General features: G+C 38.6%; 1 protein-coding gene across 3 annotated transcripts in view; it reads right to left on the bottom strand.

Moving 5' to 3' along the window:
* ctnnd2a (catenin (cadherin-associated protein), delta 2a) overlaps positions 1–14,734 on the bottom strand; it is a 271,850-nt gene that overhangs the window by 116,001 nt on the left and 141,115 nt on the right. For all 3 annotated transcript variants that reach the window (XM_036520857.1, XM_036520856.1, XM_036520858.1), the window contains one exon: positions 3,699–3,939. In XM_036520857.1, the coding sequence (XP_036376750.1) occupies positions 3,699–3,939 (241 nt within the window). The remainder of the gene's footprint in view (positions 1–3,698; positions 3,940–14,734) is intronic.

Genomic DNA, 14,734 nt, shown 5'->3' with positions numbered 1-14,734 from the left:
TTGTTTGCTTAGTGCTATAACTGCCTTCATTAAATATGCCCCAGCTCACATACAATGAATATTACAGATAGATAGTTGAGATCTGAATGAAACAGTACCAACATTAATAATAACAATAACACAATACTATTATATATTGCAAATACACAATAATAAGTTGTTCTGCTTTGGTTCACCTCTTTTTGGCGCACAGACGGCATTTTACAATATACCAAAGAAACTATTCTTTCTGCCTTGGTTTTGAAGTATAGCAGAGGGTCAGAGGTCATCATCAAAAAAAAAATCAAATGATATAACCAAATGATGGGAGCTTGGATCCCACTCCTGCATAAGACACACTTGTTCAAAGAGATGGCTGATGAAATGTCCACCTATACAAAGAATGCTAATCTGTAATTCTGCTTCAGAGACACGCGTCTGTACTGTTCAGTATTCTGTGCAACGTAGTAACATCCATGGTTAACCTTAAATTATCCAACGTGAGCAGCATTATCCAAAATTATCTACATAAGTAGAATAAGGATACAATATTTCCATCATATTGAAGCCATGAAGCCAGATATAAAGTGTAAACTAGTGTCTTAATCCTTTAATGTTGCTAAACTTTGAGAACACACTGGGGAACCACATTCCTCAGTTTTGAAGCCTTGGTAGAATTTGCTAGAAGTTACAACATATAATACAACATATTGCTAGAAGATTGCAATCCGATTTAAATTCATATATACACTGTTGGTGGTTAAAAATGCTTCAGTATTCAAAAAGTATGTTATATTTTAATCCACTTCTGCCTGAACAAAACCAAACTCAGCTCAACTGTATAACTGCAAAAGGGATGTAATCCATTACAATACTGGTACAATTTTATGCCTATTTGTAGTTTGCATACAATGCTGCAGATAAGATTCACAACATTTTTTTGTTAAACCAATAAACGACTTTCAGGGAATAAAACCAAATCATTATATTTTTAAAAAATGTCATTGTGGATCCTGATTATGTAAAGTGTAAGAACCTTCATCCGAAATGATGCTTTCATAGAGAGGTTCTCTTGTCGTGAAAGACAAAATTCTTTAACAGATAATGTCAGCTAGATAAGGTCTACCAGTGCTTTTGATGTCAGGTTTTCCTTGTAAAACATTTTCTTGTCAGTTACATAATTTATTCTACTGATGTTTCAGTCCATCTTTAACAAAACTTTTTTAACAGCCAAAGAATTATGTAAGGCGAGTGCAATACAAGTAAATTTATTTCAAGATTTAGATATCTTTTACACTTGACAAGAATGTTTAAAAAAGCATGTTGCTGTATTTCAATTTTCTATTAAATAAACATTTTATAATGAATAACTTTGCTCATTTTGAATATAACTATTAATGGGGCTTCATCAGGTGCTTTACCCAAAGGTCCTAAGTAGGGTCATGGTTTTGCACCAACAAGTAACCTGTGGCACTTCTGTACTTCAATCGTTATCCTTCAGACATCTCTCCAGGCCCTCCAACCACAGCAAACAGCACAGGCATGTGAATAATTATACAATTATTACGTATGTAATTTTATCAAATAGGAGTTCATCAGGGCCAAAAAAAATTGAGTTATGGATAAGGCAGGAAATGAAACATGGACACAAACGTCGTTGGGAAGCATTTCGTGAGTGATTACAACAATATCTGCCTGGTATGCTGTAAACTGGTAGATGTCATTTATTCTGCATAGCTTGCAATATATCAAAAAATCATTCACAAAAGATAAGAGTAGACTGGCATTTACAATCATAGAAAGACAAAAAAGCCTGAAGTCTGAGACTGACATGGACAAGGGGAATCCCCTGTCACAAATGCGGTAGAAAAAAGAAGGATTTGAGAGATGTGGTTATCTCCGTGCATAAGTGGATCAGCCAAAACTGTGTGCATTTTTAAACATCATATCATAAACAGTGGGACACTTCCATTGGCTCTGTGTTGGAAAATGCAAACCACACGTTCAAGGCTCAAAGTGACATTCTTCTAGGTTTCTTGCCAGAATGATGTCAGAATGCACAAAACCTGCAACAAAGCTGAGGAGTTTACACCTGAATATGAAAAATGGATGTATTGGAACAATAAACTGAAAATCGGTTCAAACATTCAACAAGGTTGCAACCCCATAAAATGCATTTCACTCAACAAGCTAACAAAACATCTTAAGGCTGTCAGGACTTTTACCCCTTAACAAATCTGCTGTTTGAACATTAGATTCTATTCCCGGTTTTTATGACACAATCAAAACCGGACAAATATAAATTCTACGCAAAATGAAATGGCATCTTTGGATGAACTCTGAGGAACATTTGAAAAAAATGGTGAGAAAGGCATCTTCATACAGGCAAATTTTCACGCAGTATCAGCAAGCCATGAAAGAAAAGATTGTAAACCAATTGATGGTTATTAAAAAACTTTTACAAACAGTGGACTTTCTTTCAGCAAACTGCATACATGACATCAACATGCCCCTTTTATTTGTTTTATTTGTTTCGCATGCTACTTCTTGCAATAGACACGCAAGATATCTATTTTCTTCCACACAGTTTTTGACATGCGTTTGCTAGTTATGTTACTCGACCCATTTTCTAAAGTCAACGTTTCCCACTATGTCTAAAAGTATTTTGTACACACATTTCTAGTCAACTTTCATTTTTTGCTAAATTGTCTGAGTAGCTGAAGAAATAATCAATAGATACAAACCACTTCAATCTCCGTGCATATGTGTTCAGCCATTGACTAACAAAGATGACTGAAGTACCGCAATCAGATACGTTTTTATTAAAAGGCTTGAAAGTAAAGCTGTATCAACATCTTATTGCAACAAATTGAGCAAAACTGTAAATCCTAATTATAAACATAGACCATGTGTCTAGTCCTAAGTCTGGTCCGCCTGCTTCATATATAGTCACTTCATAAAAATAAACTGCAGAACACTGAGATAGTTTCATTGATTGTTTGATTAAGCATTGATTTTAGGAGGAAAACAAATGATTATTCTACATATATATCATATTATATTGATCCTTTCTTCTCATAAAGCTAATATAAGCAGTGCTGTGCATTGAATAACTTTCAGTTGTAGTTGGCCAAAAAGATCATGACTTCACAACAGTTCACAAACATAATCTAAATACGTTAATGGACTTTTTGCTTTCTGTTTTCTGACTTTTAAATCACAAATGGAAAGGAACCAGAAACCCAGTGGAAGCAATTCTAGAATTGGCAATGACTGGTTAAAACATGAAAAACCTGGGTTAAGATGGTAAAAGTAAACGGTCCTCTTCATGTTCTTTACCCACCCCTCTCATTCCAAGAACAAAAACAAATGAATAGCAGAGCCAATCTGAGGGTCCCCCTGCACACACGGTGTAATCGAAACGGATGGATCTTTGCCAATAACCCTTTGAAGTAAATTGCTTCACGATACAAACACTAAATGTTCTGAACAAACCAAAGGAAAAGAAACAGGAGCGTACTGAAGCAGCAGCAAAGCTTTGCTGCTTGGGAGCCTGACTGCGAAACCCCAGCCAACATCGTTCACAGGACGGCGACCGGCACCGAGGCTGCAGAGAGCCTTTACATGAAACAAGGGGAGCGGACGGATGTGTGCTTCACACTCAAGCATCCTGCCGGAAGGGTCATTCCTTCCAGGGACGCGCCAAACTGCGGACTCACCTGGGATCCTTCTGGATGCTGTCGATGGAGGGCGACCTCGCCAGCGTGCCCTCGGGAGGGAGGGCCGGTCCAGACTTGCTGTACGGGGATTCCACGGATGGGCAGTACTGGAGCGTGCGGTATGGGTCGGCGTAGTTGGCGGCCGGACCAGAGGCATAACTGGCCCTCTGGTAAGTCCCTGTGGCGTTCTGGCTGCCTGTGCGCTGCAATGGTACGGAGTCAACACCAGGGGAAGACGGGGCTAGGACAGGAAAGTAGGGACAAAGCAAAAAATTCAGGACCTGCTCACAGAACTGGTTGACTAGGTCTAGGCAGAGGAGCAAAACAACAAACAAACAAACACACACACACACACACACACACACGAGTGAGAAGAGAACAGAACACGACACAAAGGCAAGACAAGAGAAGTGATAATAGAGGAGAGGGGGAACGAGAGGCACAAAAACAGAATCAGTGCACGATACAAAACACAGCCTCCCTATCAGCAATTCACAACACACCCTGATCTGACATTGTTGACTTTTTATATATTTACCTGCTCAGGAATAAGCAGGTAATAGTTACGTTTTTCCTCACACTTAATGTTAAAATATGACCGACGTGTCCAGCATTACACTCAAATACATATAATGGTCCCATAATTCATCAAAGCCAGAACTCATATGCAGTATGCACCATGAGAAATCATGCCAAAGCATGCATTTTGATGTTTTTATTTTATCATGCTGCAGCATTTTTATGTACGCCTCACACAATTATCACTCATGTCAGTGCTTTTTTAGTATGGCTAGAACATTTTAATTCCTTCAAAAGACAACACTAATATAATCATTACAAAAAGAATCTGAACACACTGAAAAAAAAAAAACTATTTGGTATAAACCAATAATAAGACAGCTTAATAACCCCAAAGCCAAATTAGTTATTGCATCTTGCCTTCCTATCATCTCCCATGGACTGCATTTGTGGCAATTAAGTAAATGAATGTCTGGGCACAACACAGACATGGATATTTGCGAGACAGCAATAACTGGAAGTGATGTGAAATCGTGAGGAGGACATTTTTAGAAAAAAAAAAAAAAACACAGCTATAGGCTTTTTTTATTATGCTCTCCCGATCTGCTGACTTCAATTTTACCTACACTAGGAATGTCTGGACTCCTACAATGCCATAGGGAACCATTTCTATATGTCTTACTTACTGCATTACCTCCACTGAAGCAGCATTAAACATGCATCTGTATGAATTAGTTATATACATGGTCACAATGGGGCATTGAGCAAAACTACTCCTGAATGTATCGATATCTGGAAGTACCATCACCTTGAGTCCCCTCATACACCATGATGAACAGCCAAAATGAACAGCCATATACAAGAAGCATTGCTTGAATAAACACACACACACACAAGTTTGGGCTGAAAAGACGCCCACAGAAATGCCCTTCTGTCGAGGAAGTATGGTTTAGAGTGTTTAGATTGATATGGAAAAAGCTGATATTGATTAATTCTGGATCAGCTAATGATCATTAGGCTGGAAGGCAAGATAAATGGAAGACCATAAGGAAGAAGGAGAGCAGAACTGGTGATAGATGAGATGTCCTGGAAATATTACACTATGGCCTACCAGAAGATGAGAGGAGCTCTGTGTTAAATGGCCTGTCATGGTTGCGAATGAGAAGCTGATATATTCCTCATTCGAACAGAGTAATATATGTGTATATGCTTACACATACTCTGTGCACTACCTGGGCTCATACTGTATCCTGAAAAATTCTACAGTAGGTTTCTTTTCACTGGAGAAAAACGCTGAATACACTGAACCATTACATTCATAACTAGCTGAACTAACTGAATCACTACCCTTTTCTGAATTTTGTGACTCCCTGTGCTTCTGATCTGTGTTTTGCATGTCGTTATCGAGCGAGACTCGCCCCCCTTTCCTCTGATGTTAACTTCGTTGACAAACTAAACTGCTGCCAGTGCAGTGGTTTGAACTGTACTGTGTACACCTTAAATAATCAGTTAACTGCTTATCTGTTCCTTGTTTTGTAGTGAGTTACTCAGGGACACCGAGCCCCCTGTCCAAGTACTACGTTGTGCTCATCTGCATTGTGTTCAATGTGAGCGGAAGACATTCTCTCTGTCACTACAGCTGGGCAAAAAAAAAAAATGGGTGACATTCTATGACCTTCAAAGTCCATTAGCTTACCTCATTGGTAGGGGTGGACACAGCCTGACCCAGCTGAACTTCACGCATGAGGGAATTCCTCAATAGAGCGCCATAAATAAACATGGCATCCACACACCGACACGTTCCCCCCACCCCATTCATTACAAAAGACCACACCTACAGCGCTGTACATGCTGACTGCCGCGCTCGCTCAACGAGCCTTCCCTCTCACAGTTTCACCTAATTCAGTGCTCAATCCATAATCACCCAACAGATGCAGAAGGTGCTGTACAGACTGCTCAAGCAAACGGTCTATTGTATTTATAGTACACGCCACACACCCTTGAGGAGGGTATAAATCATGCAAATCCTTTGGCAGAAATCACTTCACAGGCACTTTGCTTCCTGTTTGCACTGATGAGCAGATTTGTCCTTATGTTTGCATTTCTATGCCTTTCTGGAAATCTCGGAAAAAACGGCGCAGTGATAACGCAGTGCATTGGGCTCTGTGCATCACTGACAAGCAATTTTGTCTTGACCCTCTAATTCTCTAATTAACACTCAGTCTAAGCTGTTTTAAGTGGGCTTTGCTTCTTTGAATTTGCTGACAGACTCTGTTGTCATTTTGAGAGACAACATTGGAAAACTGACCATACTCCATTAAGCACTTCTCTCCTCTTCAAATGTGTTTCAGTTTCTTTCCTGAAACTGGCCTCAACTAGCACCGCAACTTCAATCCAGACTTGTTCCTTTTAACATTTCCCTGCCTTTAAAATTAGACTGAAATATTTATAATTTCAGTTTTAAAAGGCTAGAAAATCCCAGCAATCAGTTACCAAGGGAACATTTTTCAGATTTTGGAGTGAATGAATGTGGTCAAGACAAAGTAGACCATATTCATTGTGTCCAACTAAGCACTAGCACAAATCAACCATATGGATATTAACATTTCCATATTTGCATACAAATTAGCACTCCTGACATGCAAGATCCTTTTTTTTTCATCCATTTAGTAATATAATGACTTCCATTAATTCAATCAATCTGTCAAAAATCATTTAAAATGCTTAATTATCAAGTTAGAGTAAATGCATCTGTGATAGACATTCGGTGCTCTAAACAATGTATTTATTTGTGATAGCTGCTGTCTCTACACGTTAGAAATACTAGTACTCCAATACTAGGGAGAACAAACTTTTCATACAAGTCATCTTTTTTTTTTTTTACTCAATTTGCACACTATTTAGTTCATGCAGAATTCAAAAAGCACCATCCACAAGTATGAAGTATTACAGTATTTATTTACATGAAAGTATTTGCATTGAGCAGGTAGTTCACTCAAAAGAGGTTAATCTGACAAAACGTAAACTTAGCACTGACACGTATTAGTCATCCGCTGTCCACTATGCATGGAATATTGTTTCCTGGCACCAAAGAATTCCAGATACAGTATATTTCTGTCTCGAAAGAAGTCTGAGTATTACCCTTAAAACCAACCTGGTCTTGACATTGCTTCTCTCTCTCACTCTTCTCTGCCTTTGTTTGTTCGGAAACCTGTGAGGCTGATTATCTCTGTGCTTTCAGAGTCACCTCTAATCTCACCACATTGAGCTCCTGAATATACCATTTGCAGTGATAACGGGATGTTCTTTCAAATTACTTGACCTTTTAGATACAAATCACATAATGCTACACTTCTTTTCTGTCGCGAAAGAAGGCTTCAGATCTGGCACACAGTTAAAGGGGTAATGTAGTTGAAAACAAACCAGCCATTTCTCCATTGCCCGACTACTTGTCACAAACCACACACTGCTCTTTCAGCTGGCAGTTTCGACTCGATAAAAGGTCATCTTTGATTTGTAGTCAAAAAAAAAAAAACAAACAAAAAAAAACATATTGCTGTGCCGTGGTGGGGGGTAGATGTCATGTGATCTTTAATGTTACTTTGAATACCATCAAAAACAGTTGCGTTTGCTCTGGTACAGATGTAGTATGTGTGCATGGACTTATAAGATAGGTATGGAACTACATGCTTACACGGTCATTAAAACTGTTAATCTGTCTGCCTTTAATTCATTAGTATGACCCTAAAACATCTGGACTTGTCAGTGATTCTTTGCGTTACAATGGCATGATTATTTACATTATTTAGATTTATAACACACATACATCTAAACTACCTAGTATCTTCCTTCTGATTTTCTTCTTACACATTTTTTCCTTTTCCTCCTGTTTCAGTTTTTGTCATCAGCTACAAATACATATTTCATTTTCGTTAATATAATCTAAAAACACAGAGAGTAGACTTCACTGAACACATCATGATTACTCATATCTGTCTGGGTACATTTTAAAACAAATAGAATCTATTTTAGTACAAATGGAACTCTGCCAAAAAATGTGACTGCACAATTTCAAGTAGGTAGAGACAATCTTTTCCTAAATTTGAGCGGCAGCACAGCAATGAATATACTATACAAGAATCAAGGTAAACAGAGAGACAATACTCTTTAATAAGAATACCCAAAAACCATCTGACAACAAAAGACCACTGTACTGTACACCTAACATACAAACCTTTTGAGAAAAATTCTAGAAGTTTCTGATTGGGTGTTGTGATCACTTGACTTAAAGTGGACTTGAACTACTCATGTCTGAGCATTTTGCTCCCGGTTGTAATCAATAATGCTTCATTATTGATTTTTAACAAACACACATGCACAGACTTTTTAGCAGATGCTTTTAACTAACTATGGCAACTTCATTCAGATTCAAATTATTACTCATGCTGGGCATATCATATTTACTGGAGAAAGTGTGCTCACAGAATAATTCAATAATTAGTGAACAGCATTCATGTTTGTAGATGTACACCACATTATAGACCAGAATTTGCATTTGAGGCTTAATATTCACACTAATAGTAAGATCAAACAGTCCATTCAGTAAGTCAGCCCTCCAGACATGCATCACCACTCAATAAGATCAAGCCAAGAGAACTCCTTTACACACGTTTTCACAGCAGAGTTGAATACAACATCAGTGTGCTAAATAGATTCAAATGAATAAATGTATGTATGCTCCCAAGACAGGTGCTGAGTCTTAACCAGAGATTTTCACTTGAACACAGTGTTTTCTAATTCACAGGTCCTCTAAAATCCAAACAGTTCTCACTAACACATTACTTTTGAAGTTTCCAGGCTTCATTCTAAACTCTCAAGAGGGCATTCAATCACAGAAAAGGCAGGCCCGGCTATGTGGTGTAATTTACAGTTGGTAGTCATTTAAGCAGCAATGTCTCTGAAATGCAGCACACGTAGCACTTATCTCCACCTGTTTCATACTGATACACAATAACATTTGGCATTCCTACCAACAGACCTGTTTTCCTAGCAATTTGTCAATGAAATGTTTCACTTGAATATCACGAAACGTCACAAGGCCCATCTGAGGTGCAAGAGGTAAAATTATGAAAAATATACACTGACTTGAGGTTGTCGTCCTTTCATAGCACATGATAAACGACACCATCTGCCTCGGAAGATCCCCTGTGGATTCTTTTCTATTTTGTGCCCACCACAATATAGCATCTATTTAGAGTTAAGGTTAATACGCTACACATGCTACTAAATCTTCTATCAAGGCCTGAGATGGATTACAGATGAATTAAGAAAGGTGTAGGGCAGGGATTCACATGTTGGATCTGGGTGGGCCAATGTGCATGCTGGTTTGTGTTACAACCAATTACCCTAGCTCAATTTTGCAATTAGCTGCTTTCACAAACACAGAGTCATTCCTACATAAGACCAGAGCGAACACGTTTTAGCTAAGAATACAAGTACAGCTGTCCAGCTGTCATTCATGATTTCATCAAAAATGTTAATGACTGGGCTGGGTTGGCATACAATTCAGAAACAACTTGTGCAGGCCCTGGATAGGGAGAAAGGCAATGTGAGGGGCTTGGATGTGAGAGGGGTGTGGTTAGTGAGAGGGGTGGAGATGGAGGAAGCAGACAGTATTAACACAGGAGGGAGGAGAAAGAGGAATGGGATGAGTAATAGTGGTTAAAGAGTGGTACTGCAGGGGGAAAGGGGGAAGAGTAAGGTGGGACATGAGTGACATCCTCTGTTCAGGTGGCCTACTGACAAATCAAATGTGATTTTTAACAAATTGTTTATTCAGTGACAGCAATTCTAATGAAGTCCTTCTCATGTCCTTTTCTCCACAGCACATTAGTTTCACAGGAGTGTAGACATTATATTGCACTGGTATCAGCTGTCGGCTTCAATTCTGTTATAAATGCAAATCTCAGTAGTTGAAGCTACAACAGCCAATGGGGTATTATCCCTCTTTAATGTGACTTATAAATTATTGGGTTGCCACTAGCATTCGCTTTTAATTGCACTGGGCTCACACAAAAATCCCACAAGTTCACTTGCTGTTAGCAAGAGTTTGCATTCAGGGGATCCTTAGGAAACCTGACAGCAATCGATTTTTGGCCCTTGACTAAAAATTAAAAAAAAAAAATGACCAACCTGAAGTTAAAGGAAAAGGAGAACCCTATGGTTTTCGGGCATTTCCATATGCATGTGTACCACTTGTTTGTCAAATCTGAACATCTATTAAAATGGCATTGGTCAATACAAATCGGGCCTGTATGTGGTTTCACAGCTACATATTTAACACGTATGTGTAATGAAAGTCCACGCTGCGCCCTTCAGTCCTGTTGCTGGAGACAGCCATGAAGGACACAAGGTGACCATAACTGTGAATCAATGTGCAGTTATGGTGTCCCTCCCCAGGTGCCTCTGCTAGGTATCCCTCATTGGTAGCCACGGTTACAATCCATCATTTCCATCAAGCGTGTGTCCTGCACGAATGCATAATTGATCATTTGGTATGCTTCAGTGCAGAGGCCCCCGGAGTTCACATCTCTGCATTAACCCACCTCACCTTTTATTGTTCACTTTTGGGTGGGTGATTTACAGCTGAAGGGGGGGGAGCTGGAAAAACCGGGCCGCAGCACTGAGCTACAACAAAGCAGTGCTCCAGGAGCAAAATGACCAAAATGCCGCCTAATGGAAAGTGACAGACTCTCTGGATCAAGGACTTTACTGCAGTCCGCAAATTTATCAGCCTTGTGAATATTGCTGCTGTATCACTTTTATAAGGTATCGTCTTCTACTGAACCATTGTCTCATATTCACAAATATCACAAGATCTTTTTTTAAAATTACTATTACTTTCATTTAATTGGTGACTTGACTGGAATATTGAACCTCTGCTTCCTGCCATATTCACCCATTTCTCATTTATTGCTGAAAGGCTATATCTTTCTGAAATGTGATAATAAGTGCATCCCCTTCAATAATGTGGGAAAACTGGACACAGCAAGGTCATCCCCTTAAGCTCTGCAATGTGAAAGGGCTTGATGACCCACACTATTAAAAATGTTTATTATGCTTCAAAACGTAAAAAAGACTAATGCCATGGTTACAGCACTACTTTTACACTGAATCTGTATTCTTGCATTGAATATTTCCCTTCAGAGAAGATGCCAGACTGTCACAAAAAGAAGGTCAAATGGCTTTCAAAACACACTTCAGGGAAGAACCCAATTTACAAGGCTCCCAAACCAAAGTTCTCCCATCGCAATTCAATTACAATAGCCACCATTGTCACACTGTGTTTCAAATCAGTATGGCGGGGCTTCAGATTATGGAGCAGGTCCATGGGCTACCCTGCAAGATAAATTCCTACCCCAGGCTGGGCACTCACACAGAAGCAAAAAGTTGTGTGACAACAGCAGCAGTGATGCAGATGACAACACTGACTATGATGGAATAGAACTTCTTTTAAAAAAAAAAAAGTGAAAATCTCTCATGGATGTGGAAGGCAGGTTATTCTGTCAAAGTGTAATAAAGGAGTTTTACAGAACAGGCATTCTTTACATATATCTTCATTTACTGCAAGTGCTACTTCAGAGGCTGCTGAGCAGAGCACAAGCCTAACATGAGAGCCTAATCAGACATTTGTGAGGAGCATGTCTGCATTGTGTACTTGCACAACATCTTTTCTTATTAATTTCAAGCTTCAGAATGATTAAATAATTGACCATCTTTCTCAACTAAAGAAATCCATTTCAATAACCCTAATTTAATTATATACATGATACGATTACCCAAACCTGATTGAATTATGTAGGCCTTTGCACTGTTTTGCAGAAATTCAAATCACAGTTTTGAGAGGTCATTTGACTGGACCCTTGCATGTAATGCTACTGCTTCCAAAATTGTTTATTGAACCAAATGTTCCAGTTAACTGAGCACCACCGTCTGGGAATTGGAAGTAGAGAAATTAAGTCAGGGCTACCACTATGAAATTGTATTTTTCTGTGTGCAAAATATGAATTTTGCAAAATGATGAGTGTGTATTTCCCAGGTGTTCCATTTTGTGTATGCAAACAGTAAGTTGGTGTTGAGGACAGGATGGTTAAACAGCATGCTATGGCTGTATAATCACATATGAATTAAATGAACACCACCTTGATGTATATACCAAGAGATTTAAATGGGGGATTTTATAGCTGATCTTAAACAAATTATTTGTGCACTGGAAGTAATTAAGGTTTTCCAAAACCTCAGCAAAAAAGCATTGCATTGCTCTTTAATGACAAATTTATTACATACTGCAAGCAGATGAATGTCTGGACCATTCTGGTAGAATGAAAGCAAGCATGGTGAGCCATAATAAAAGGCACTGATTGCTGAAAGCCCTATAACGCTAATGACAATTAAAATGTGAGAGTTTAAAGTCAGTTTCTTGTATTGGTATTATATTGCTTAAGTACAGACACACCTGCTGTCCTTTTAAAATTCTCATTCAAAATGGACTAAAGAAAAACGGTTACTGCCTATGCCTTTACTGGCTGCTTCAGATTTAAGGGCACTGGGCATTTTTTTTATACCCTCACCTGCACATTTTTCAGTTTTCGTTATTCAGACTGAACTTACATACCCACATATCTCTTACAATGGGTACAAAGTCGTCCTTGGTGAATAAATGTAAATTGTCTTGAAAAAGCACACCTCACGGGCTGCAGCCTGATGGCCAAGAGATTTACTCATGGAGCTAGTAGTTCTTATTGCAGAATGCAGCCGAAAGACACTCACAACTTTAATTATGAGAGCTGAGAAGACACTTCTAAGAAAATAAAGCATCCCTGGAACAAAGATGAGCTTTTTCTATACTTTTGCATTAAATGATAAAGGTATTATAATACAGCATGTACTGTGCCCTGTCTGGAACTAGCTACTGTATCATTTCAACCAACCGTATTGTAGTGGTCAAATACACAGCAGAATCAACGTTGCCTCCCCTTTCAAATGGCAGCATTAAAGTACAATGTGTTACTATAAAATTATTTCATTTAGTAGTAGCATACTAGCTAGTTATTGTTTTCAAAGACCTGACATCTTATTACTGATTCACTTCCCTCTGGAATATGAGTGCCTTATAGCTATTGATTTGTATTTACAGAATACCATGAGTGTACATGTAGGTACATGTGTGCACATTCTTTTCTCACATTGGCGGAGAGAATTATCAAATGTTCGGAGTCTATCTGCATGGTGCACCCCATTTGCCTTATGTGCTTACAAATTTCAGACCTGAGAGAATATTACATAAAATTGTAAGTAAACATTAACGGTTTTATGGAAAATTTTATCAAATGTGATACAATTAAATATTTGTAATACAGAAACTGAGTATTTCAACTGCACTTTGCCTGTCTAGTTACCAAAAATGTTATTCTTACACACAGTGGCAACTGTGGCACTTGACTTTTTCAAACTTTTTAAAAAGTTTGCGAAAGAAAATGGACTTAATTGTTGGGTCACAATGTGCATATCTTGGATAATAATGAGACACAGCCTAATGTTGAGCAAAGCACACAGCCCCCTTCGCCCCAAATGCACATCTCCCACCTGGGAGCTTAAGCAGGTCATGTCTGAATTCACTTAGCAGTGAATGGAGGTGCACAGCTCTCTGCAGAAGCTCTTAAGCAGTGTTTACACACAGGTATTTCAACTCTGAATCTGCCTCCTAGAGAGCAGCACACAAGATCACATAGAGAGAAGACCACTTTGAGGAAGATATAGTATTTAAAATGCTAGCAATGATTCCTATATTGTGAGTTTATTGAAACTTCTGTCTATGAAACCATGCACCCATTTAATAATATTCGTACAGTACAGAAAATGCAGCAAAGTAGTAAACACCGGCTTCACCCAAAACATGATGTACAATATACACTGACCTAAGGACTTGTGTGAACTGTGAGCCAACGTTTCTCAATGTTTGCCCCATGAAAATACTGCAAATGCATTCTTCATTTATGGCTGGGTTCTGCAAGGGTGTCAGACTGGTCTGTCCTAGACCCTTTCAGAGCTTTTGCTTATCTACCGAAGAGAATGTGAGAGAGAGAGGCTCATGCTTGATGTATATGAAGACTGCAGAGTACATTCTTGAGGACGGTACAGTATAATACTGCTTATTTCAATCAAATTCATATCAAAATAATGTCATTCAACCACTTGAACACCTTTTCCAGATTTTTGAGATGAGCTATCCAATAGTACTGGACTGCAGTTAACGTGTGTTTCTTTGTAGAAGTAGCGATTGTTTTTGGTGTCACTGCCTATTATTTTGCATACATAACAGATTTGTAGAGAAAAGTGAATTGGTTTAAAAGGTTTATGCAAAACTCCTTCCTTTTGGATGAGACTTGCGTCATATTAGCCTGCTTTGAAGAAACAGTTCTACAAAAGCACCAAACCCCTTTAGCTTGGCATCGTTT

This window comes from Megalops cyprinoides, chromosome 2 (genome assembly GCF_013368585.1).
Source record: "Megalops cyprinoides isolate fMegCyp1 chromosome 2, fMegCyp1.pri, whole genome shotgun sequence".
NCBI classification, from domain to species: Eukaryota; Metazoa; Chordata; class Actinopteri; order Elopiformes; family Megalopidae; genus Megalops; species Megalops cyprinoides.
Note: the sequence above shows the minus strand (reverse complement) of the source record. Positions and strands in the feature narration are given on the sequence as shown.